This window comes from Rhincodon typus, chromosome 29, assembly GCF_021869965.1.
Source record: "Rhincodon typus isolate 14 chromosome 29, sRhiTyp1.1, whole genome shotgun sequence".
NCBI classification, from domain to species: Eukaryota; Metazoa; Chordata; class Chondrichthyes; order Orectolobiformes; family Rhincodontidae; genus Rhincodon; species Rhincodon typus.
Window position 1 is genome coordinate 36,543,870 of NC_063360.1, and position 26,624 is coordinate 36,570,493.

Below are 26,624 nucleotides of genomic sequence, written 5' to 3' on the forward strand. Positions count from 1 at the left end.
CGCTCCACAGATGCTGCCAGACCTGCTGAGCTTTTCCAGCAATTTCTGTTTCTGTTTCAGATCCTAACTGTACCGTTATATGAAATGAACTGACTGGACACTGGGAATTCTTCTTAATGTGACACATGGCAACACCCTAAAAGCTTATAATTCATGCTGTTCACAAGTCCTGAAGGGAAAGCAGCACCTTATTTTTCCAAGGAAATTTCTTGACGCAGACGTGGCTGGGATACTGTGAACAGCAAGGCCCCAAAAACAGCTTCAATTTGTAATGTGGAAGCTGATCTGAAAGGTGGCGCTTCTGCCAATGCTAGAAGCCTTGGATACTGCATGCAAGCGCTCGCCTGGGTCAGGAGCTCAAATCCCCGAGCAAGGCATAAACCCATAAATCTTCTGATACGTTAGAGAGCCAAACTAATTTGGAAAATTTTTGCATGTTTTAATGGAATGTATTCACAATTCTGCTATAATAAACAAAGGACATGTTCACAAATGCATGTTAGACATTGCTACACATACTAGACATTTCAATCCATCACACATCGACACTGGCTCTAGAACAGTCCAAAACTACTGAAGATCTGCGCTCCTTCTCTCTGTTTCAATTATTCTTTTCTCTCAACAAGCCAATCTCTGCTTCAATCATTCCCGGTGGGAAAACATCAAACCCTCTGCAATGAAATTTCCCCACTTCGGCCTACTCTCCATGACAATTTTCAATTGAAGACCTTATCACCAATTTCCCATCGAAGGAAATAGTTTCTCCCAATTTGTAAAAAGCTTTTTTAAAAAAAAAAAAACCTGTCAAATCTCCATCCTGTGCTTTTGCTGTCTCTCCCAACTACCCCATCTCTGAAGTGGCTAAAGGATTTATCTTCAAACCCAGGATTACTAGTTAATCACTTGGTAGTTTGCCAATAAAATGCTCGAAACCATCACCATTGACATCACAATCACTTAGTCTGGAAATATGTTAGCCTAGAGAGGGATAATAATTACAAAACCAGACAGGTGGACAAATTAAAACTGGCAGAGTATTCATTATCCAAAATATATATGTACACAGACATGATTTCTGACTATAATCACAGAGTCAGAGAACATTGACATTCTGCAGATGTAGATTCTCAGAGGACTGCAGTGTCTCAGTTCTGGAAACTGGTCAAAGTACATCCCACTGACCTCCAAACTGGTTTAGGTAACATCAGCTTTATTTACTCCCCTGATTACCCTGAGTCTATTGGAGGCTGTTCAGCTGAAATTTGGATACCTCCAGTTTTGATGTTAGAAACAGAGTAACGCTCCTTTTAAACTGTGCTCATTAAACACTCCCAGGATGGCACAGTATGTGGTCAGGCAGAACAAATGTCTCCACACTGTCCCCAAACACAACAAGGGAAGGTACAGCTTGGGGTTATAGACAGGCTTCCACTGTCTGATCAATTTCTTGCTTCTACCGGTTCCTGAAAGACATTTCCACTTTCTGCTCCTTTCAGACTAGAACTACCAGTTAAAGTCAAATTATAACCAGTTTCTCCCCTTTGAGAATCAGAGATACCAGGTTAAGCCTCCTAAAGAGGCCTGACCCTTATATGCAGCAGAATGACTGTCTTACTGTTCATGACTTGGACTTGACTGCCAGTAGAGCAGGAAATGGAACCCTGAATAATCTGTACACGCGTTACTTATTTAAGGCAGGTGATTTGACCTCAAGTTGAGAGGTGACATTACAGAGAGAAACACCTGTTTGCTCCCTGTGCAGAGGGTTCAGAGCACAGGAAAAGGTACAAGCTTAGTCCCATATTGACAAGCACTTTCAGGTCAGATTCAATATTTAAAAAGACTCATTTTACCTGCTTAGATGCTCGTGGCTTAAGAAAACTGTGTCAAAAGACAAAACAAATTTGCAGTGAGGTCTGCTCTACCTGCTCCACTCCTTCACCAACATACCTGTAACTTTTTTTTCCTCTGAACATTCACACAAGCTTCATTCCAGCTGAATATCAACACAAGCGGGAGGTGAGCCAACATTGTCTCTCATCTGTTAGGTAGACTCACTTGTTTCTCATGGCAATGCTCATGTCTTGCCCCACAAGGCTCAATGCCTCTCTGATGCTGAGACACCTCGCCATCAAGGACCAGACACAAGCAACACCTCACCTGACAGCTGACCTCTGGCTCAGTACCAAATGACCCTACAAACTCATTCACCCACCACTGTGAGACTCAGTCACTATAGACAGCATACCCATGGATTTTCATCTCCTCTGTCATTCTAAATATCTCTTCTGTCCAGTGCACTCTCATGCCTCCATACTGTGTTGGAACAATTCCTTATTGTCTCTCCTGCATTTCCATAACGCCTCATCCCTATATAACACTCCACCACCTCGGTCTTCCTGTAAAAACCAACCTTGGAGTCATCCACTCAATTAAATCTCGGCAGTATCCTGCATATAGAGTCTTGAACATCCAATCAAGTTTCACTATATTGAAATACAAAAAAAAATGACTCTCTGCAACTCAGCAAGTGACACATCAACTTTTGAGCAACAGTTTAAATGTAGGCACAAAATGCTGTTTACTGATTGGTTGAAATGTTTCAGGTGAGAAGGGACTGGATAGCTCTGAGATGGGGTTCTTTTCACCTCAGGGACAGAAGATTTGAAGCTGGTCCAAAAGGATGGCTTACTGCTGCTTGGTGCCACCAGCTAGAAAACTGCACTTAGTTTACAAACTCCTAACCCAACACCTAACAACAGTAAACCGACACAGAATGCTTCCTAAACCTGGTAAGAAACGCAACTTGAATTTATACAACACTAGATTCTCAAAAGCACCTCAGGTAGATAAAACTGCTTCAAGATATAACCACACCCTATAATGTTCCCACCCAGGATCAAACTGGGGACTTTCGCGTCTGAGGTGAACGTGATAACCACTACACTATGGAAGAAGGGTCTAGGCCCGAAACGTCAGCCTTCCTGCTCCTCTGATGCTGCTTGGCCTGCTGTGTTCATCCAGCTCTACACCTTGTTATCTCAGATTCTCCAGCATCTGCAGTTCCTACTATCTCTCAAGATATAACCAGCTGTTTTGTAGGTAAATAAGCCACTATTTCATTCAAGGTAAGGCTCCATAACAACCAATGAATAAACAAACTTACGACTGGCTGGTAGCAATGATTGAGCAATGTTGGTCAGGATGCTGAGAGCACACAATGTTTCAGAAAAGGGCCACAGGATCTTCAGCATCTCAAGTCACTGGATGAGTCAGACAGGGTCATGACTCCACATCTCAACCTCGTGCTCCTTCAGTACTGTACGATAATGTCAACCTTGGTGCAGTGTTCAAGAGCACATGAAACTCAAACTTCCTGACCATCACGACCGAGTCCAGCTGATGCACAATCAACCCACTCAGCACTGGCTTTTGCCAAGTCAGTCTAAAGTTCAAGCCCCAATCCAGAGCGTCGAGGACGTGATCACAGCTGACACTTCCCTGCAGTGCCCTCCTAGATGAAGATGGAAGGACTCCTCGATACAATTAGAGGGACAGCAGTGGAGAATTTCCTAGTGTCCTACCCAATACGCATTGCCTAAACAACATCCAAAATGTTCTTTGCAGGATCTTGTTGTGCTCAAACTGGCTGAACATCATTCAAATACTGAGTCTTCCCCTCAAAAAATACCTTATTAATGCTATGAGTTAGACTGAAGTGATAGGTAAATGGAAGTTTGATTATTCCTAGTGTGGAAATGTTATTGATGATGTCCAAATGACAAGCTTGAGGCAGCAGCTCCATCCCACAGCATCTCTCCTGTAGATCTGCAGATTGGAATGAGTCTGATGGTACCACAAAAAACAACATTTCAGTGAGTGAGCGAGTCACACACACAGACCAATCTATGGAATAAATCTCTGGCGTGATGATGCAAGTGGCTTGTGTTGACCATTTTAAGCATAAGTTGAATTTTATTCAGGAAAAGAGACACGCTTGGGAAGAATAGATGCTTTTGGACCACGAGGGGATTCTCTCATCCTGTGCCTGGGTCTGTTTTGGACTGGGCAGAAAAATCAAAATCAAAAAGGACAGTTACCCATTGGGTCCATTGCTCCTTTGCTAACTCATGTAAGAGTTACCAATTTAGTTTCACTCTTCCTGTGGCACTGAAGTTTCTTTTTTGTTTATAAGGACATATTAAATGCTGTTGCAAGTTACCATTGAATCTGCTTCCATTATTATTTCAGACAGTGCATTCTGGATAGAGATAAATGACAGAAATTGAAGGCTATGATTCGTACATGATGCCATTATTGTTTATCATGCAACTCTCATCATGGTGAATGAGATGCACCTTAGTCTTTATTTCTCAAATAATTCCTTAAAAATCTTTAAAAATATAGGGCAGGTCACAGGATGCAGAAAGCTACACACTGAGGGCAGCACTTCTATCACTGTGACATGCTTCCCCCACATGCCAAACATTCCAACGAAAATACCAGTTATTAAATTGACAAATCCACAAATAGTGCAGCACCTTAAGGTCTAAAATCAGCAAATTACAGAATCAACATTTTTCTTCTCATGTACAAAACGATCAGCCATCACCACCCTGTATATATTGCCTTGTACCTTCATTTCTTTCTTCTCTTTCAAAGTTAACAGGAGAGATTTAAGAAATTTGCATATGAACATGAACACATCCAGCACATGGGTGATCATGGAGACTGGGAGTGGATAATAGAAGGTACATATCGTTACAATCACACTAATTAAATCAATCTAGAAATCAGATACAGCTCAGTTTTAAAAAGCTCTTGTATCTTAAATCTGACAAAGTCAGCGAGAATCACCTACTGCTTCTAAGGTCGAGTTTCTGTGCACAGCAGGGAAATCCCATCTCCCCAGCAGCCCTGAAGGATTTTTTTAAAAAAAACCCTCTCCTTAAACTCCTCAGACAACAATCTCCGCCAACACCAGGATGGCTGTGCTCTTCCAATCTCATGTGCCCCCCAATTTGTTTTGTCCCATTTGACAAACATTCCTACAGTTGCCTGACCTCTAAACTCTGGTACTCCCTCCCAAAACCTCTCCAACTCCCTCTCCTTTAAGACATCCCTTAAAACAAAGGATTTCCTCTGTGCTACCAATTTTGTGCAGCTCAAAGTTACATTTTGCTTGTATCGTTGTCATGAAGCACACTGGGACATCTTGTTGTATTAAAAGGTGCAATGAAAGTCGAAGTTGTGCACTTCTAAAATTAAATGCTGCCCCTTTGATATATATATTCCTACAGTACAGTATTTACATTGCCTAATGCTAAAAATAGAGTATGTTGAACTTCCTTCATAAATCTCCCAGCTACAATTAAATCTACACACAATCTTGCTTTTAAATCCTCAGGGCTTGTGAGGCAGCTTCTCTGCACACTAGGTTTGCTGACCAGCATTGTGCATTCAACAGCAATAGTTCATTACTCCAACTCAAATTATCGAGACTCATCCAGGCAGTTTCCAGGAAAATTTATCTTCAGGGAATTAATTTGTCAACTTGTCCATCAGGGTTTGGGAGACTAATCCATTGAGATACCTTCCTTCCGTAAACATTTAAAGCCAACTTTCCACCAAGTGTTTCAATGCCTGCTCTGGAAGCTCATCTGACTTCCTCCTGCCCAGTCTTGTGGCTTTCTCTGATGGCATTATAGAATTGTTGAAGGATATGGTAGAGGCCCATTGGCCCATTATGCCTGTGTCAGCTGTTTGAAAGATCTATCCAATTGATCCCCATGTTGCTCCTTCTCATGACTTACCCCACAATGCTACTTCCTCCATAAGAAAACTAACAACACTGTTTTCTTGTATTACAAGCAAAAATGTCCTCATGCCACAAGCCAGTTAAAGATGCAGCACAAACACCTCCAGTGGGGAGCCATGCCATGCAAGTTGAACAACTATTCCCAAGCCATGGCACATACTAACCAAGGCACAAGAGAGCCTGCAGCCTCCATCAAAATCCAATTTCCAAAGGCTACAGATGTGGTGAGGACAGGTGTAATGAAACCATGTGCCTCTTCTAGCACGCAGCTGCAGGAGGATCAGTGAAGAGAAATTAGTGGAAAGGCATGCTCCTGGCAGTTCTTTCCTTCCTTTTCTGGATGGGAATAATTTCCACGAAAGGCAGAGTCAAATCCAAGGATGGAACTGCCTGCCTGGTTTCTGCCTCGCAACATCGCCAAACTCTAAAGGTCAGTACTGAAGAACACAGTGGGAGTGCAATCGCTCTGCAGAAATCAGAAGGAGCTGTTCACCAGATCACAGACCGCAGCATGTTGCAGCTCCTAAAGAACAGGGAGATCCCATTCTCAATCACGTCACAGACAGCATGTTGCCAAGTTTCCTTGGATTTATCTGAGAAACAGGCCTGTGCCAAAATCCCATAGGAAACAAAAAGGCAGTGGAACCATACCGAAGTCCAACGATAATCCAGTGTCAACAGGCTCACAAAGAGAGATATGAACCTTGGACTGTCATCAAAATAACTAAGGTCATAAAAACAGTAACATTAACTTATTAACTAACATTTCTTGTATTATCTTAACCTAATTAAACCATCTTAGCTAAGGTTAGTTTAGCGCAAACCTTAAAGAAATACAAAATCTAGTCAAAACTGACTTCAGTACAAAGCAAACATTGCATACATATGCTGTGAGCATGTGTTCTCTTCGAGTAGTGATAACATCTAAGTGCCTAAGTGCATTCAGCCTCAGGGGCTGTGGTTTTTTTTTTAGCCTTTGGGGTGAAGTTCAGGAGAATGTTCAAAATCGAGCTGTGACCATCTGTCTTTTCTCTTCACACAGACTTGAACATAAATTGTTCTGCTTCAGGAAGATTAAAAGAGAATGCAAGAGAAAGCTGACAGCATGCGAGAGGGAAACACAGAAGGATAGCAAGACAGCCAGTGGAAGAGAAGGTGACAGCCCAAAAGAGAAAATGAAAAGCCGTGAGACTTAAACAGAGGGAGGAGAGCAGAAGTCTGACAGTTCTAAAGAAAGAGAGAGAAAGCACATGTAAAATAAAGGCTGCGCTTGCAAGTGGCAGAGATACACATCAAGGTCAAAGCAAATGAGATAAAGGTAGGAGAACAGAGGGGTAAAACTGTGACAGACTTAACGACAAACCTTACAATATCAAAAACATAGCCACTGCCACAGGCTCGGGTTAAAAATGCTTAATAAGAAAAGGCTCATTTTAAAACACAGTATAAAAAAATTAATGCAGAATTAAATGCATCACGGTGTGCATATGCACTCAGTACACCAGCCCATGGCTTCGTACCGACTCAGCATCTTCGGGACCTGAACTTTAAATATGCTGCACGAGTACTCTCCACCCCCAAAGAGAATATACTTCAGTTATCGAGGTTCCAGGCCCACTCAATTGCCCCCTCCCATGTGTGAATTTTACAACGGCAGCTATAATCAGGGTTGCACCCCATAACAGTTTAGAAAGAGCAAAACCATTGGATTTCAGATCTGCTTGCCCTAATACCCACTCCTGAGAGCTCAGTGCCCCATCTGGCAGTTTATCTTAGCAGTGGGATGCTCCAGCACACCCAGCATCACTCCGATAATGGTTTGGAGAGCCCGGCCCAGCTGCTCAGCTGTGTACGGTTTCCCTAGAGGAGGCACGTGAATGAAAGCTGACTTTCCATGGCTCAGGTGCAGGGAGGTATAATAGGTAAAATCACAGAGGTATCTGGATGGAAAGAAAGAGGGAGACAAAAAAAATTAGAATCAGTGCATTCAGCCCGTGTGCTTACACTGGTTCTTGTGTCAAGGCGTCTAATTATTGTTCTCCAGAAATTTCCCCATATCCTTTTGACTTTTCTTTTCAAGTATTTATCGGGTTCCCTTTTTAATAAAAGAATTACTTAATCTGCTACCAGCGCTTTTGACATCGCACACCAGATCACAACTTGCTGTGTCAATAAAACTCCTCATCCCCACTCCTCTGGCCTTTACGCCAGTTATCTTACATGTGAGCCTTCTGATTACTAAGAAACAGCTTATTTATTTCCTTGCTAATACTATTAAACCCATCATGATTTTGAACACCCTTAAGCAAGACTCCCCCTAGGGGAGTTAGTCGTTAAAATCAAATTCAGCTGTTTCTTGAAACAAAAACAGAAATTGGTAGAGAAGCTCAGCAGGTCGAGCAGCATCTGTGAAAAGAAATCAGTTAACATTTCAGGTCCACTGAGTCATCATCAGTAAAAGATACAACAGTCACTGGACTCAAAACATTAACTGTTTCTCTCTTCAGAGATACTGCCAGACCTGCTGACTTTCACCAGAATTTCTGTTTTTGTTTCAGATTTCTAGTAACTGCAGTTCTTTGTTTTACTTCATTTGTTTATGGCTTTGTTCAAGGGGTCAGTATCTCTTAATAATATTGTTGTGAAGCTGCAGACACAATTAAACGGAAACAATTTTGAATCCTCACCTCAATCCTCACATTGTGAGGCGATGTATTTTGGAAGGTCGAGGACAGGTGGAAAGTATACAGTGAATGGCAGAATCCTTCTGGGTATTGATATGCAAAGGGATCTGGGAGTGCAGGTCCACAGATCACTGAAGGTAGCATGGCAGGTAGATAAAGGTAGTAACAAAACAAATAAAGGCCTATGGCATCCTTGCCTTCACTGGAAGGGGCATTAAGTATAAGGATAGGCATAGTTATGCTGCAGCTTTAGAAGACTTCAGTTAGACCACACTTGGAATATTCATACTTCTGGTCACGACATTATCAAAGGGATGTGGATGCTTTGGAGAGGGTACAGAAAACGTTTACTAGGACGTTGCCTGGTATGCAGGATTTTAACAATGAATAAAGGTTGGATAGACTGGGATAACAGAGTGTGGAGCTGGAGGAACACAGCAGGCCAGGCAGCAGCAGAGGAGCAGGAAAGCCGACTTTTCAGGTCGGGACCCTTCAGAAAATCTCTGGATAGACTGGGTTTGTTTTCACTGAAATGCAGGAGGTTGAGGGGCGACGCGATAGAAGTTTAAAAGATTGTGAATGGCATGGATAGAGCGGAAATTATGAGGCTTTTTCCTCAGGGTGGATGATCAATAACTCTGTGAAACAAGTTCAAGGTCCGCGAGGTATACGTGGGTAAGTTTAAAAGAGATGCGTGAGACAAGTATTTCACACAAAGGGTGGTGAGTGCCTGAAATGTGCTGCCAGAGGAGGTGGTGATGGTGGGGGTGGAAGCAGACACAATAACAGCATTCAAGAAGCACCTGGACAAATACACGAATGGGAAGGGAATAGAGGGATACTGATCCTGTAAGTGAAGACAGTTGTAGTATGGAAGAGGAAAAAAATGTGTTGGCTGAGGCTTGAGGGCCAAAGGGCCTGTTCCTGTGTTGTATTGTTTTTTTGTTTGTTTAAAATGACTGCAACTAATCAAGGCAGATTATATAAGATTCAATTACATCTACCCACTCCAGCACAGAGCCAATCATTAACGACTGCATGGTTTTCACCTTCTCTATGCTCTAAGGAAGGCACATACACAAGTTGAATATTTAATTGTATTGCGTAAACAAAATCCTAAATCAGCTTTTAACTAGTTTAAGCTCGTGTACCTCAGCTCTACTTGTAGTAGAATCTGAAGCGATTTTCCGCATTAACCTTGAATCAGAGCTTGCTCTGTCCATTCACAGGGTGAAGGGCCCAGGTTTCTCTCCAGGTCATTACTCCAACCTTTCAGACAAGGGAAATGTCATCACAGTGTCTCCTCCTATTGTTTCAACTACCTCAGTCGCACAGACCAGAACTTAACATGCTGCGCAAAGTACAGCCTCAGAGCATTTAGTCATGACATCCTCCAAATTGCATTTTACTGCTTTGCCTATGGCAGTTCAACATCTTATTGGCTTCAATTGCTGTTTCACATTGGTTGGGGACCTAGGACGACAGAATGCCCTTGGTCCTACAATTCCATTGGAATAGATCGGAATAGATCTCAATTTCATTTCACACATTAAACACAGGGTCCACCACATTCTAATGACCTCCTCTATCATTGGAGGTACATACAGCAAATCAGCTTCACTGTGAAGCAAACTGGGAGAGCTGACCCGAGTGAGAATAGTGGGGAAAAAATTCAATGGCAGAGAACCCCTTCAAGCCGTTTTACACCTTTCAGAACCAAAGTGCAACGCCACAGGAAAATAGGTAGGGAATGGTGGGTATTTTTTCATCTCTTTCATTGGCTAAGCACTTCAGATCAAGAGACTTTACTGTAGCTGAAGAGTACAGTTAAACTATTTTTTAAATACACTTACCATCCCAATTAATTAAATAGAAGAGATGACTTAGCAGTGGTGCTGTGTTGTGGCTGCAGTATGTAGGAGGTAGTGGACACTGGTGCAATCAATGGGAAGTCTTGTTACAACTATACAAGATGTCAGAGAGTCAGAAAGGCAAAGATCAACAGCACAGAGAAAGGCTCTTCAACGCATCATGACCATGCCAGTCAAAAATAACCTCCTAACTATTCTAACCCCAGGAGGAGTCTACACCTGGAATACTGTATACAGTTTTGGTCCCTGTATTTAAGTAAGTATGTACTGGCATTGGAGGCTGTTCAATAGAGACTTACTAGATTGGCTACTGGGGTGAAAGGGTTAAACTTATCAAGAATGGCTAAACAGGTTAGGCCTCTATTCATTAGTGTTTGGAAGACTGATGGGTGATCTTATTCAAATATAAAAGATTTGGAGGTCACTTGACAGGGTTGTTGAGATGACATTTCCACAAGTGGGGCACAGTTACAGAAATGGAGGACATTCATTTAGAATTGAGACACAAAGCAATTTCTCCTCCCAAATTCTCTACTTCAGAGTTGTGAAGGCTACAGCATAGAAAGTATTTGAAGAGGAAGTAGATAAACTTCTGAAATAAAGGAGTTGAGGACAATGCGCAGCTGACATGAAACAGTAGTTGAGGGCTGGGCCAGATCAACCATGACCTTATAGAACGGCAGGGCAGGCTTGAGGGGCAAAATGCCCTTGTCCTATTTTTGACTGGCATGGTCATGATGCGTTGAAGAGCCTTTCTCTGTGCTGTTGATCTTTGCCTTTCTGACTCTGACATCTTGTATAGTTGTAACAAGACTTCCCATTGATTGCACCAGTGTCCACTACCTCCTACATACTGCAGCCACAACACAGCACCACTGCTAAGTCATCTCTTCTATTTAATTAATTGGGATGGTAAGTGTATTTAAAAAATAATTTAACTGTACTCTTCAGCTCCAGTAAAGTCTCCTGATCTGAAGTGCTTGGCCAATTTCTTATATTCTCAAACTGCCCCAACGTGTAACCCAGAATCTCTCACTGCACCATCTAACCATTTAACTTCTGACAATCTGCTTCATCATCACTGACAACTTTCAGGCATTGTAGGCTTGTTTTTAATTCTTTAACGAACGGGTGTTTAATTAGTTAAAATAGGCCTCCTTCCACTCTGAACATTAAGCATTCCCCACACATTAGCCCTTCCCATGTTCAAAAACCTTCGCAAAACCCAACTCTTTCAAAAGCCTTCAAATCATCTCCTGCAAGTTTTGAAGCAATCCATTGAGACACAAACCCTTCCCCCATCTCTTGTTTTTTATTTATTCACTCATGGGACATAGGCGTTACTGGCATTTATCATCCATCCCTAATTGCCCCTTGAGAAGGTGGTGGTAAACTGCCTTTTTGAACCATTGCAGTCCATGTGCTGTAGGAAGACCCTCACTGCCTGTCGGGAGGGAATTCCAGGACTTTGACCCAGTGACACTGAAGGAACATTATATGTAGAGAGATAGTAGGAACTGCAGATGCTGGAGAATCTGAGATAACAAGGTGTAGAGCTGGATGAACACAGCAGGCCAAGCAGCATCAGAGGAGCACAAGTTTTTTTTTGTTTTTTTTTAAAAAACTTTCCTCACTCTTCCTTCCTGTACCTGGTTTCTAATTCACTTCATTTCTTGGTGAATGCTTGGCTTCCATCTCTATCCATAAGAATAATTGGCTTTGGAGAAAAAACATTGATTCCATAGCTCACCAAGCTCTCAGTTCTCACTTTGTGCTGCCACAAGCAGCGGATCTTTGCAAATGTGAGCTGCAGTGGTCAGGGAAAGCCAGCAGGACATATGATGGGAAGACCCTCAGAGAATCCCACTGCCAAGCAGTGACCCCATCCCCTTACCTTCCGGCATCCTGTGAGACAGAAATGACCACGTCCAGTTGTGGGTCAGTGATTTTGTTACACACGACATCCATGTCTATGACAGACTCGAGGCAGTCTGGTCCTCCCTGGACACAGCAGTGATTGTCTGGGCAGTAACATCGGTTATCCAGTCCCTTGTATCCCTGGTTGTGCCCACATTTCTCCAGTGTCACAGTGGTGGCCATTCCTGAAACTCCAACATGGATGAACAACTAAGAAAAGAAAATTCACAAGCATGTGTCAGAAATTGATACAGGACAAGATCAGCTGACCCTGGCCATGACATCAGCTGAAACCTTCGCCACACCTCCTCACCAACCCCGTCCCAATTTCCCAGACACCCTCCCACATCTCTCCCCTGACAGCCTTTTCAATATTAGCCTCTTGCCTCCTCGCCAGGACGCTACAGAGGAAGCTTTTCTCATAACCTCTACTGTACTTGCCCACAACACATTTGCTAGGGTTTGACAGAATTTGAGGGGTTTTTAAAATTATCTCTGGCATTCCTCCAACCTTTACACTCATCTCACAGCTGCTTTTGCTTGTGATGACAGTCTGAAAGTGGAGCTACGCTGCACAAGCCCATCAGATATCCTTACTTATCCTTGGGATGGGAAGCTAGGGTCTGATGTTGGTGCTGATGTAAAAGGACAGCAGCAAGGAGAAGGTTTATATAAGAGAGGCAATGGAAACCCAGACTATCAAAAATCCCAGGGGGTCAGCTCTGGGGATTTATACTGTGAACCAGTACATGAGGTCTTTTACAAGATAACCACTCCTGGTACTTTTTAGTACTTACCATGTGTGATACCAGGTAAGGGTTGCTTCAGTTTTTTACCACCAAAGTTCCTTCGTTTGGTCTAAGGCCTGTCTAGTCATTAGTGTTAGAGAATAGCCCGCTATACAGTATCTACAAGAGAAGGCACTGTTCAGAGATGAGCAGGCTTATTGTATGATAGCCACAAGTACTACGTTTGGTTAGACATAACTACTGGGATCTTAGGGAGTGATGGATCCACCTACTCCCTCCAAAAACTGGAGGAGGCCTCCTCATCACCACCCACACATGTGCACCATCAGTAGAATGGGTGGGATAATTGGAAAATGAACAATAACCCCTTCAGACCAGTTCTTTAAACATCAATACAGACCTGGATAAAGCTGCAAAATGAAGATCATGGTAGAAAATTGGTCCCAATTAATGATGTGCGATATCTAAGCAGAGAGTCATACAGCACAGAAACAGACCTTTCGATCCAACCAGTCCATGCCAACCACAATCCCAAACTAAACAAGTCCATCTGCCTTCACTTAGCCCATATCCATCCAAACATTGCCTAATTGTGTGCATATGTAAATTATCTTTTAAACATTCTAACTGTATCTACATTCATCACCTTCTCTGGAAGTTAATTCCACGCATGAATGACTATGTAAAAAAAGTTGCCCTTCATGTCTTTTTTAAAGTCAGTCTCCTCTCACCTTAAAACTATGTCCCCTAGTCTTCAGCCGCAAGCCTAGGCATCAAGAATTATAGACCAATTAGATCAGTATGACAGGATAACCAACTGTTGAAAAGTTTATTTACCTTTTACAGTAATTCAACTTTTCAATGTTCAAGCTGAGACTAAATTTTCAAACACGAGACCAAGGGCCAATCAGATGCAGACATTTGTCTGTACTAACAGTGTGACTCGCTGGACTGATGAGAATAGTAGAATACAAGATCCTAAATAAAACTTCAAAACCAAATTTGACACAGCTAGTAAGAACAAAACAATAAGTATTAATACAGTTTGCCATCTAGTATAGCTTTAATTGTGTAGGACTACAGCGGGACTCAAAATTCAGCTAACAGAATGGCAACGTCTTTTTTTTCTTTAGTGAGCCTGAGTGGAGACCACAAGCTGCAGGAACACACTTAAGGCACTCAGCCTCCTCAGCTTATTCTGCCAATCGATGAGATCACAGCTGATCTGATAATCCTCAACTCCACTTGCCTTTCTTTTTCCCGTAATTCTCAATTCCCTTATTCGTCAAAAATCTGTATCTCAGCATGAAATATACTTAATCACTCGCCCTCAACAGTCCTCTGTAGTAAAGAATTCCACAGATGCACTATTGTCTGGAGAGAGAAAAACAACCTGTCTTAAATGCACGACCCCTAATTCGGAGATTATGCCTCCCGATCCTCTCTCAAAAGGGGAAATCAACCTTTCCACATCTACTGTCACTCAGAATCTGCGGTGTTTCAATAAGGTTGCCTCTCATTCTTCTAAATTCAAACAAGTACAGGTCCCACCTACTCAACCTCTCTTTGTAAAAGAATCCCTCCATCCCAAGAATCAACCCAGTGAACCCTCTCTGCTTCCAATGACAGGATATGTTTTCCCAGGTAAGGCGTCCCAAAACTGTTCAGTGTCCCACAGTGGTCTGACTAATGCCTTGTGTAGTTACAGCAAGACCTCCCTATTTTTATGCTCCAGTTGTTTTGAAACAAACATCAGCAGTCCATCGGAGAATACTTGCAGAAAACAAATTATGCACCAATAATCATCCAGGCATTTGTAACAGTGCAAGTTCCAAACCTAAATCAACAGGAAAATTATTCAATCTCCACATTTTGGACAGGGCTTGTGTGGTTACTGTTTGCAGTACATAAAATAGTTTCTTGCGATTATATTGCCCAGAAGAAAGACAGGGTCTAACCTGAGGGTTATGACGCTTCCACAGAGAAGGAATCAAATCCAAGACCTTCTGATATTCCACTGGAATCTCGTACACATACAGATCCACTTCTTCACCTAGACCAAGCTTCTGTAATTCCTGAAAGAGAGTCAGAAGGCACATGATAGTGGCAGAGAAACACTGACTAATACAGATCATTTGATCCTGGAATCACACAGAGATAAAAGTTTTTTTGGAATTGATGACCAAGGTGTGTAAGTGATAACCTATGGATTATGGGTGGTATAAGATCCTACTAAAAACATCCTACAAGTCCAAACAAATCAGTCCCACCTGCACTGGCTTCTTACTCACAGGTGTACTCTTTGAATTGTGTCTTGGAGGTTTGGCAAGTGATCTCTTCCCTGCAGGGACGCATTCCCTCTCTAATCACTGTAGCCTCCTCCAGCCTTACAACACTGCCAGATCTTTGTGCTCCTCCAACTCTGGTCTTGTGTTCACCCCCAGTTATCACTAATTTTCCCCCTTGTCCCATATTCTACTTTGCATGTTTCACTTGTGCAAAATGTGATCGACCATTTGCTCTCCCAGAGTATTCAAACACCAGAAACACAGCAACTAGGAACAAAGTGTAGTCCATTCAGCCCTTTGAGCTTGTGCCTGGATTTAGTACAATTATGGTTGACCCAGCATGCCAATGCCATATTCCCACTTTCTCCCCATAACCCTGGATGCCTTTGAAACCAAAAAAAACCACAAGAACTGCAGATGCTGTTAATCAGGAACAAAAACAAAGTTGCTGGAAAAGCTCAGCAGGTCTGGCAGCATCTGTGGAGGAGAAAACAGAGTTAACGTTTCGGATCCGGTGACCCCTCCTCAGAACTGATGGTGGCTGGGAAAATGTCAGTTTATATGCAGAAAATAGGGAGGTGGGTGGGGTAGGGAGTAAACCATAAGATAGAGCCCAAAGAGAGAGAAAGACAGTTGGACAGACAAAGGAGTTGCTAATGATCAGACTGGGAGGGTGAATAGTTGTTAATGGGGACTGTTAGTGACTAAAATCTAAAATCTGGTCTCTTTCTTCAATGTATTCAATGACATGGTCACTAGAGACTTCTGTAGCAGACTTGCTTGCTAATCTCAAACTTCACTACCGATTTGGCAACATTTTCTCTCTTTGAAAAAAGTGTCTACTTGGATGGCAAATTATATGGCAGAATTTATGCAAACGTTAATTAAACCGAAGATATATTAAGAAAACGTGCAGATTAATAAAAACAGAAAGAAATAAAGCAGTCAGAATCCATAGATTTGTACCTTTGTAAAACTTTTAAATCAAAGATTCTTTCAATTAAACTGTGCCTGATGAAAGCAAGCGTGTAATAATGGACTGGGGGTTGCTGAGTAGAATTGAAGCGTAATTACCGCATCGATCATTGGGCCAACTTAAAACAGCGCATGTGTACACCAACATGCTGCCTCAAATACACACAGAGCAGACACAGTCTATGTGATAGCATTTACAAAGAACAACTTGTGTACTCAAGCCTACTTAAACTCAGCCGCTAATAAAAAGTGAAATCATGAAATGGTTCAGAACAATGAAGGCCTTTGTTGCTTCTCAATAACCTGCAGTCACTCTGCCCGATTTGAATTGTGCCATTTTCTGTCAAAGCAAGAACGAGAGTCTTTCCCTATCTCCTTTGCCCATGCAATGTTGATCAAATTCAAGATGCACTTAAAAACTTTTCTCCCTTCCACATATATGGGAAATCCTCTGCATACCTAAGTGTCAGCCTGCCAGATATTTTACAAGATAAGCAACGTAAAGTACAAGCACAAAACACAGCACTGGAAGACACACCAGCCTTTCAAACACAACCAAAAAAAAAACACTAATGGCAATATTAAAGGATGGAATCCCACTTTATGCAAAAGTGGTGACATAACAGTAATAGCATTTGACTAGTAAAGCAGAGCCCCAGGGCTAAATGTCCTGCAGACAAGTTCAAATCCCACTGTAGCAGATGAAGTTAATAATAAAAAATTTGGAGTCAAAAATCTAATTTGGGTGACAACGTATCCATGAAAAGGTTTACTATGTTCTTTAGGGAAGGAAATCTGCCATCCTGACCTGGTCTGGCCAACATGTGATTCCAGACCCACAGCAGTATGGTTGATTCTTAACTGCCCTCTTTGGATTAGGGACGGGAGGCAAGTGCTGGCGTAGACACTGATGCCCACATTCCATCAACAAATAAAGGAATTAAAAACAAAATCAGAAATTGCTGGAGAAACTCAGCAGGTCTGACAGCACCTGTGAAGAGAAAAAGGAATTAATGTTTCAGGTCCAGTGACCCTTCTTCAGACCTAAACAAAAAGAAATTAAACTACTGCTAGGGTCAGCAGGTACAACTGAAACTTAACCAACTTAAAATTAAAGCACACCAATCTGTTTTGCCCACCAACAGAGCACAATATGTTAGGACAGAACTCTGCAGAATAGAAATCCCCAGAATACCAAAGTTCTAATCTGTTATAACAGAGTTGGCTCGAATTGGAAGAGCTGTGGTCCAAAAATGTTCATTTTTTGTAATGTTTTAGAGCTACCTGAAGAAATAAATGCAAGCAAAATAATAAAATAAAATGAATAAGTAACACTTGCTTCTGAATCACAGAGAGGCAAGTTTAATTCTCAAGGAGTCATACAGGTTCTATCTATAGGGTTGAGAAGATAACACCTTTGCATTCAGTCCTGCCAGATGGAAATACTTCATTTTGTACCAGAGCCACAAGGGAACAGTCCCAGAGAACTGAAACAGAAACCCAAATTCACCAATACAAGGTGACAAAAAAAGATCATGTGAAGTTATAGGATATTAAATGGGAAGATATTGATCAAGACTTATTTCCTACAGGTAGTTGTGCTATAAACGCATGTTTCATTAGCATGAATTGGCTGTAACACGATTGATGAATAGTGGACACTGTTTGTTTAATGTGACATTTCTGCTGTTCAGGTATAGCAATTTCCCTGCAGCACAATGTCACGCAAAAATTCAGCTACTGCGTTATAGGAGAACTACCTGTATTTGCGCAAGACTGGTTCCAAATGAAAATAAGTAATTTTATTGATTCAAATAATATCTTGACATCTGTGAGTTCATTGGGAAAAAAAAAAGAGTGGGATTGACATCAATTTAAGGATTTGCCCTCGAGAAACTCTCATGGGTCAAAGGCAGCTGACTTTGCACTTTTCACTGCATAACCTTGATGATGCTGGAATACTGCAGAGTGACCCTGGTTGGTAAAACATACAATGTTAAGCTGTGCCTTAAGACTATCCTCCAACCATAAAGTTAGATCCCTGGGCTCCTCTCTCCATCCCCAGGCATAGGAGTATTTGTTAGCTTGGCCTCACATGAAGAAAAATATCTTCATGTAGCAAGCAGTCGAGATGTGGAACACACTGGCTGATGGGACGGGGAAGTAGAGCTTGTGACTTTTAAACAAGAATTGGATAATTATTTAAAAATGAGGAATTTGAAAGGCTACACTGTGAAGGCAGGGGGGCAGACAAGGTGAGTTGGTACCAAGAGAGCCAGTGTGAATGATGGATAGAGTGGCCTCCTTCTGCACTGTTAGCATTCCATAGAATTCAATAAATGATGCTACGATAGTGAATCAATTTTATTTTCGAGCAGCACAGTTAGACTCGATCATGCACAAAATCTTGTACAAGCAGCATGTGGGTTATAGATCTGTGTAGATTGACTGACAGACATAATACTGCTGTCAATTTTAAAATTTAATTCACTCCCACAACATAGGAGTCGCTGACAAGATCAGACTAACCATCACCAAGGGCCTTTGGTTTGATAAAACTAATGCTTGACTAATTTATAAAGACATCTTAGGGGAAGTGATGACCAATGTGGATAAAGAGGAACTGGTAGATGTAGTGCAAATGGATATCCAAAAGGCATTTGATAAGATGTTTCAAAGACTGCAGAGAGCTCATGGCGATAGGGACAACAATAGCATGGAGAGGATTGGTTAGCAATCAGGAAATACAGAGTAAGCATAAAGGGGTCATTTTTAATTTGGCAAGCTCTCAGTGATGGAATGGCACAGGGATCACTGCTGGAACTTCAAATATTTGCAATGTTGATCAATGAGATGGATGAAGAGACCAAATTTGTAGTTGCTAAATTTGCCATCTTCTCAAGGGATGGATAATAAATGATGTTCCAGCTATTGATGCCAACAACCCATGAATGAATAAAACAAAAATTAAAAGAGTGTCAGCTGTGAAGAGGACAGAAGGAAAACACGATGGGAGATATTGATAGATTAAATGAATTGTAAAAGGTAACATGAAAATATTATAAACTTGTCACCTTAGCAGGAAGAATAGAAAAGCAGCCAATTATTGGATACAGAAAGACAGATAGCAGAACTTGATGATGTAGGGGGATCTGGGTGTCCTGGAGATGGAGTCACAAAATGTTAGAATGCAAGTACAGCAAGCGATTTGAAAGACAAATGGATTGCTGTTGATTATTTCAAGAGAATGGAATAAAAAAAGTTGCGAAGTTCCTCTATACTTATGCATAACATTGAGTGCAATCACAATCACATTTGGAATATGGTGTACACTTCTGTTGGATGCAAAACATCTTATGCCGTTGTATGGGGACCAGCGTGTGCATCTATTGATCTGATGACATTATCTCCTGATTTAATGGAGTTTAAAAAAAAACATGAACTAGGCATTTATCTTTCCGGGTTACTGGGATTTCTGTAATAAATATTACATTTTACCAAACATTTCATTTCAAAATTTCATGATTTTCACTGAATGTTGAGCAAAGAGATGAGCTATTTAGTCAACTGGTCTTTTTATGCTCAAAGCTCCTTGCAACCAATTTAATCTCAACCCATGAGCATCTCTTTCTATTCCAATCCCTATCATTCGTTATGCAGCTTCCCATGAAAGACACATATTTGATTCATGTCAACTACTTCCTGGGATTGACATCTCCACTTTCTCACCAGTGTGTAAAGACTTCATTTGAAATCTATATTGGATTTTCGAATGACTCCACAGTGTCATGCTTCAAGTGATCCAAGGCAAGACAGAATCTAAAATCTTAAGACACTCACATCACACACTTTGATGCAGTGATGTTATCAAAAGCATGTCCCTTAATGGTGCAGTGACCATAAGACAAAACACAACAAGAATGGGAATTAAGTAACAAGCTCTTTCACAGAGCCAGCAGTGGTTGATGGGCCATGTTGGGTACTTTCCAAGCCATAGGATTCTATGTTAGATGAAAAAGCTTGCATTTAAAACAAAATTTAGTTTATCTAAGACATCCCAAAATTACTCAGTGAATTTCTCAAATGCGGTGAATGCCCCAGATACAAGTTGCTTTGCTGTTTAGAGATCATCGTTGTACCAAGTTGAGAGAATAACAGTGGCTTTGTTCAAAGGAGGTCAGGGCATGGGGAACTTCATCTATCTGAATTAGAAATTGTTCAGAGGGTCTCAGGTTAATGCTTGTGTCTCTAAGGATATTATCTTCAGAGAGCAAAATGCAAGAGCCTGTATTATTCACTCATCACATGATACAGAACTAAAAACAAATCTGTGTGTAATGGATTATTGTTAGTAACTGCAAAACAAGTATATCTGAGAAGGTCACGTTCTCAGAATAAGAGATCAGCCATTTTGAAACTGCATGAAATTTCTGAGTTGTACAGGTTACGAAGGTTAGCAAATCTTTCCTCAGAGCACAGACTCTCAGTCATTGAGTACATTCATGATTGAGATCAACAGATTTTACAATGCTAAGAGAATGAAAGGATACAAGGTTACAGGGGAAAAATAGAATTGCACTTGAAGATCAGCTAGGATTTCACTGAATGGCAGGAATGCTTGAAGAGTCAAATAGTCTACTCTAGCCCCAACTACTTCTGGCTTAAAGACTTGATAAATGATATGTTTAAACAAGTTATCAGAGATAGTATACTGTGGTATATCTATCCGTGTTATACAGCGACAGACCTGTCCCCACCAGTAGTACACCCTATTTGCTAAGCTCAGCGTGCTCTCTCCATTGACAGCCCAGCTTTGGAAGGTCAGGATTTATAGATTAACGGTTGGTTATTTCTGTAGTTCAGTTCAGACACACAAAATTCCACAACCCGTTTTACGCTGGAAAGAACTGGAAAGATGCCTTTATATTTCTCTTTATGATAAAGGTCCACCACAACAATAACCTCTGTTTATATTTGACCAAAGTGCACGATCAGTGCACTTTTGCTGAAGTCTCGTGCTTTGAGAACTCCAGGGGTCCATAGATACACACACCCTTTTTAAACAAGGGGCAAGCTACCTCTTGAAACAATTAGGGAGATAGCAAATCAACCTAATAGTAGAGTCAGAGCCTCTGTCCTTCAACTGTCAAGGTCAAAGGCTATGGGATTTTTTTAAAAACATACTCTGTATATCTCTCATCTCCTACACACATCACTGCTCAGGGTCATCATTAACCTTTTCAGCTGTTAGGAACAGAAACTGACTGCATGGACCTTTAGGGTCAGGGTCACTAACAGTTGACGTAGAGGTAAAGGTTTATTACAGTTAATCACTGGAATGGAGTAAATACCTTCTCTTTAATGGTATCAATTGCAGAGAGACTGGAAAGAAAGAAATAAACAAAAAACATGACTGAGAAGTTCTCTGATGGATCCAAGTATTTATACATTAGTAGTTTTAATTGCCTGGATACAACGCCGTGCAGTGGTTGAGGAGAAGAGACTGAACCCATAGCTTCAAAGTCCGTGACTGATCAGACCAATGCTCATGGTTTGAAATCCTCCCACAAGTCCAGAAGGTATAAGAACAAAAGGTTTTAAACTGCATCAAATCAGGAATGCTAGTTTTTGAGAGGAGCTATTTGCAAATATGATGCGTTGCAATGCAGACAATTTGATAGCCATATTATGACCTCAGACTGAAATTATATAACAAACAAACAATGACCCAGTTAACCAGGAGTTGTCAGTCCCTGATATGCTCAACCCAATGTGGTGCAAATGCATTTGAACGGTTGAAAGACAAAAAATAGCTTGCGTTTGTATAGTACTTTTCAGCGCCTCAGGACACCACAAAGTGCTCAACAAACAACTAAATACTGAGAGAATTAGTCACTGCTAAACTGTTTGTGCACAGTAGAATACCATAAACAATATGATAACCACCACATGATGTTTTTTGTTGGCTGAAGGATATGTATCAAACCAGGATACTGGTGAGAACTTCAATCTTTAAAAGGGAACCCTGGGATCATTCATATTCAGCCACAAAGGCAGTCAGAGACTCAGGTAAGTGAGTCACTGAAAAGACAGCACTTCAGACAGCTCAGTTCTCTCTCAGTACTGTACTGGGAATGCCAACCTGGATTACACACTTAGGTGCCTGTAATGAGGCTCGAACACATGACCTTTTGACTCAGAAAGGAAAGTGCTACCTAGAAAGCCAGGGCCGAAATGGTGCTGTTCCACTGTGTGTCAGAGATCCAGGCTGCCAATGGCCAGCTCCAATCCTCTAGAGTAAAACTACCACGTAAAAAAGGAAAAGAGACACAATTAGACATAAACTGAAGATGACAACATTGATGAGGTTGCCAAATCTGGTTGGACAATATTCCTGGAGGTTATATTATGTGACATCCCAGTCCAACAGCCCTTTTATTGCCCTCAGTTTCCAAATTTTTTTTTAAAAACAAATAAAATGTTAAAGAAAAAGAAAAAGAAAAAATTTAAAATGTGTAATGCCTCTAGAATTTTTCATTCAACTTGCGCACCGTCATGTCCAGAAGATTAACTTTACAATTTCTGGAATATCCAGGCATATTTGGAAGATTGGCAACCCTAACAGAAAGCAATTGTAGTCCTTTTATATCTTTTGGCATGAAGCTTTTAGGAGATTTATATTCTTTGAATAGTTTATTACTTTTTTTTAAATACATGTCTATGTCCACACAGCTCGGACAACAAGTGATTTGCAACAAGTGAAAGCTTCTCTGGTGCAATCTTAGAGTCAGTCATGGAATGGAAAACAGAGGCCAGCCGTCATATCACAGCCGACTGACCAACGTTAAACATTTCTGATTGATACCTCTCTGATGAAAATGCAGATCCCGTTGCCTTAGGAACAGACATCTGGTCGCTTGCCTTTGTGCTGGCTCATTCCCACTGCCTGCTGTCTAGATCAGAGCTAATAAATAGTACAAAGCCCGAGTGTGTTTAGGGTCAATGTCGGGGGCGCAGGATGGGGGCGGGGTGGAGGGTGTGTAAATGAATACAGTTAGAAGTCGATATTGACCTCATGCATGAAACCATATTACAACCAGGAAGTGGCCAAAGGGCTTTGAAAAAGATCTGCACTCTTAAAAAGCATCTCTCCACCTGGTCTGTAAATCAAAATTATCATTTTATTGCCTCAGGGTCTCAAAAAGACTGGCTTTCTTCACTCTAATGATTACAGCCATGACAGTATTTTCTCTTTATTCATTCAGGGAATGTGGGCATCACTGGCTCGAGCAGAATTTGTTGCCCATGTCTAAACTCTGAGAAAGTTGTGAAGCACTTTATCGTGTGTATTGAAAAATTCTCAGTACACCAGTTAACAGAGGAGTCAAAAATACATGGGATCCTAGTCTCTTCAAATCAGACCTAGGCACTTCTTCACTCAAATGATGATGAAAATAGGGTACTGTCTCTCCTTAAAAAAAAAACTTAAGGATGGAGTTCAAATGAAAATTTCAAAGCCACATTTGATACATTTTTGTTAGGCAAGGATAATAAGGGATAATGGAATCAAGTCAGGTCACAGAGACATACAGCACGGAAACAGACCCTTCAGTTCAACTCATCCATGCCTAAATCAGATATCCTAAATAAATCTAGTCCCATTTGCCAGCATTTGATCCATATCCCTCTAAACCCTTAGTATTCATACACCCATCCAAATACTTTTTAAATGTTGTAATTGTACCAGACTCCACCATCTCCCTCTGGCAGCTCATTCCAAACACCCACCATCCTCTACATGAAAATGTTGCCCCTTAGATCACTTTCACATCTTTCCCATCTCACCTTAAATCTATGCCTTCCAGTTGTGGAATCCCTTGTCCTGGGGGAAAAAATCTTGTCAATTCAACCTATCTGTGCCACTTATGATTTTACAAACCTCTATAAAAGGTCACCCCCTCAGCCTCTGCACTCCATGGAAAATAGCCCCAGCCTATTCAAGCTCTCCCTATTGTTCAAACCCTCCACACCCAGCAACTTCCTTGAAAATATTTTCTGAGCCCTTTGAAGTTTCACAACATCCTTCCTATAGCAGACAAAGATCAATCAAATTCTAATCAGATAACAGAACAAGTTTGAGGCTGAATGGTCCATTCTTGTTCCTATATACCCACTGTCTTAAAAGGCCCATTGACTGTCCACTACTTGTTAGCTTGCACTTGCACTCAGATCTGGGTCAGTAGTTGTGCATTAAGACCCAAATCCAGGCCTTGAGTATTATCAGAGGTAACACCTTTTGGCTGAATACTTAAAGCTGACAGAGGAGAAAGAAATGCTTCAGTATTCACCTTTTCACCAATAACAGTCATCCTCTTGGAAAGAAGGCAATGAAGAGCCACATTCTTGAACCACTGCAATTCTGATCCTTTGTCCAGCTCAATCAATTGATATTTATTTTGTCTTTTTGACAATCTAACAACTTCAGGGTCACTTCTACTGATTTTATTTCTAGATGTTAAAGTTCAAATTCTCAAACTACTATTGATGGGATCTGGATTGACATTGTTAGAAATTCAGTCTGGGCCTCTGGATTACTTGGGAACAACATCTTGCATTTATATAGCACCTTTAATGCAATTAAATGCCTCAAGGCACTTCACAGGAGTACCTTAGAAAAAACATTGGACACCGAGACCGAATAGGCAATTACGAGGGTGAATGGCCACAAGCTTTGTCAGTCAGTTAGGTTTTCAGGAGCATCATGAAGGCAGAAACTAAGATAAAAAGAGAGGAAAGATTTAAACAGAGAGAATTCCATAGCTCAGGGTTAGATAAAGGTGCAATTTATGTAGCAAGTAAAACTGGGGGTGCTCAAGAGGTCAGAATTAAAGCATAGTGATTGCTGAGGGTTGGAGACAACAGAAATTAGCGATTGGTTTGGTTGGGGGGGGGGGGGTGGAGGAGGAGGAGGAGACAAGAGAAGGTGGTGTGAGCTCAGTAAGCTAGCCACTACACTAAACAATTTTTATAATTACCAAACATCAACAGTCAGCTTACCTGCACAGCAACCCAGCTTGCATTGGTCGTGTGTTCTCCAAAGGGACCAAAGCCTTAAAAAAAAAATCAAAGTGTTCAACATTACAACACTGGGAAGTACAAACAAAACTGATATTTCAGAAACAGGCTATTCAAACACTAGCAATAGACATGTGACAATCTTTTGCTCAGTTTTTGAATGAAGTGTTAACCGACTCTAGATAGTAGCCTCAGCTCAAAGTCTGGGAGTTCAAGACCGACTCCAGAGTCTGACGTACTTGATCTATGCTAATATGGTCAGAAGTCACATGACACCAGGTTATAGTCCAACAAGTTTATTTGAAATCATAAGCTTTCGGAGTGCTGCTCCTTTGTCAGGTGAAGCCAGGCTAAAGTGCACAGTGCAGTGGGAGTGCTGCACTGTCAAAGATGTAGAATCACAGAAGGCGTTAAACTAAAGCCCTATCTTCTCTCTCAGGTGCAAGTAAAAGATCTCATGATACTATTTCAAATAACAAGGGGCCTTGTATCCAGGATCATTGTATTTTACTGTTGGTGGTTGAGGAAGAAACAATCACTTGGTGCAGTATTTGTCTCATTGCTTTTTATGGGGGGAGTCTCTGAATGAATAAAACCATTGTGATCTTTCTAACATGACATTAGTTCACAATTATGTTTCAATTTTTATATTCCATAGAATAACAAAAGGACCAAGAGGATTACTCATAAGAAAAAGTGACACAGTAGGTGATCATGAGATGTGGGCAATGCAGACTAGGTCAGCATTTATTGCCTGTTCCCAATTGCCCTTGAGAAGGTAGTGGTGAGCTGGCTTCTTGAACCAATGGAGTCTTTGAATGTGGGGACACCCACAATGCCTTTGGGGAGGGAATTCCAGGATTTTGATCTAGCGACAATGAACGAATAGTGATATATTTCCAAGTTAGAAAGATGTGCGGCTTCAAGAGGAACTTGGAGATGAGCTCCAATCTCAATTGCATTAAATAACTTGAGTTTCTGTAATGCATCTGGTAGATGGTACACACTGCTTCCAACGTGTTTCGGAAGTAGAGGAAGTCAATGTTGGATAGTGTGTCAAGCAGGCTACTGAAGAGCTTTTTGCTGTTATACTCTTCTCGGCAAGTAGGGAGTTCATGTTACATTCCTGACATGCCTTGTAGATAGTGGAAGGATTAGGGAGACAGGAAGGGAGTTTTTGCCACAGAATTCCTAGCTTTAGAGCCACTCTTGCAGCCACAATATTTATATTCCTTCAGGTAAATTTA

At 41.3% G+C, this 26,624-nt stretch overlaps 1 protein-coding gene across 3 annotated transcripts in view; it reads right to left on the reverse strand.

Annotated features, from left to right (window-relative positions):
- The window catches only part of pgpep1 (pyroglutamyl-peptidase I), a 58,063-nt gene that overhangs the window by 15,991 nt on the left and 15,448 nt on the right, over window positions 1-26,624 (reverse strand). For 2 of the 3 annotated variants that reach the window (XM_048614117.1, XM_048614116.1), the window contains exons 2-4: window positions 25,360-25,412; window positions 14,998-15,114; window positions 12,268-12,500 (exon numbers count right to left, since the gene is read on the reverse strand). In XM_048614117.1, the coding sequence (XP_048470074.1) occupies window positions 12,268-12,500; window positions 14,998-15,114; window positions 25,360-25,412 (403 nt within the window). Of the gene's footprint in view, window positions 1-6; window positions 7,759-12,267; window positions 12,501-14,997; window positions 15,115-25,359; window positions 25,413-26,624 lie in introns of those variants that run through there. The other variant, XM_020536423.2, reaches the window with a different exon arrangement.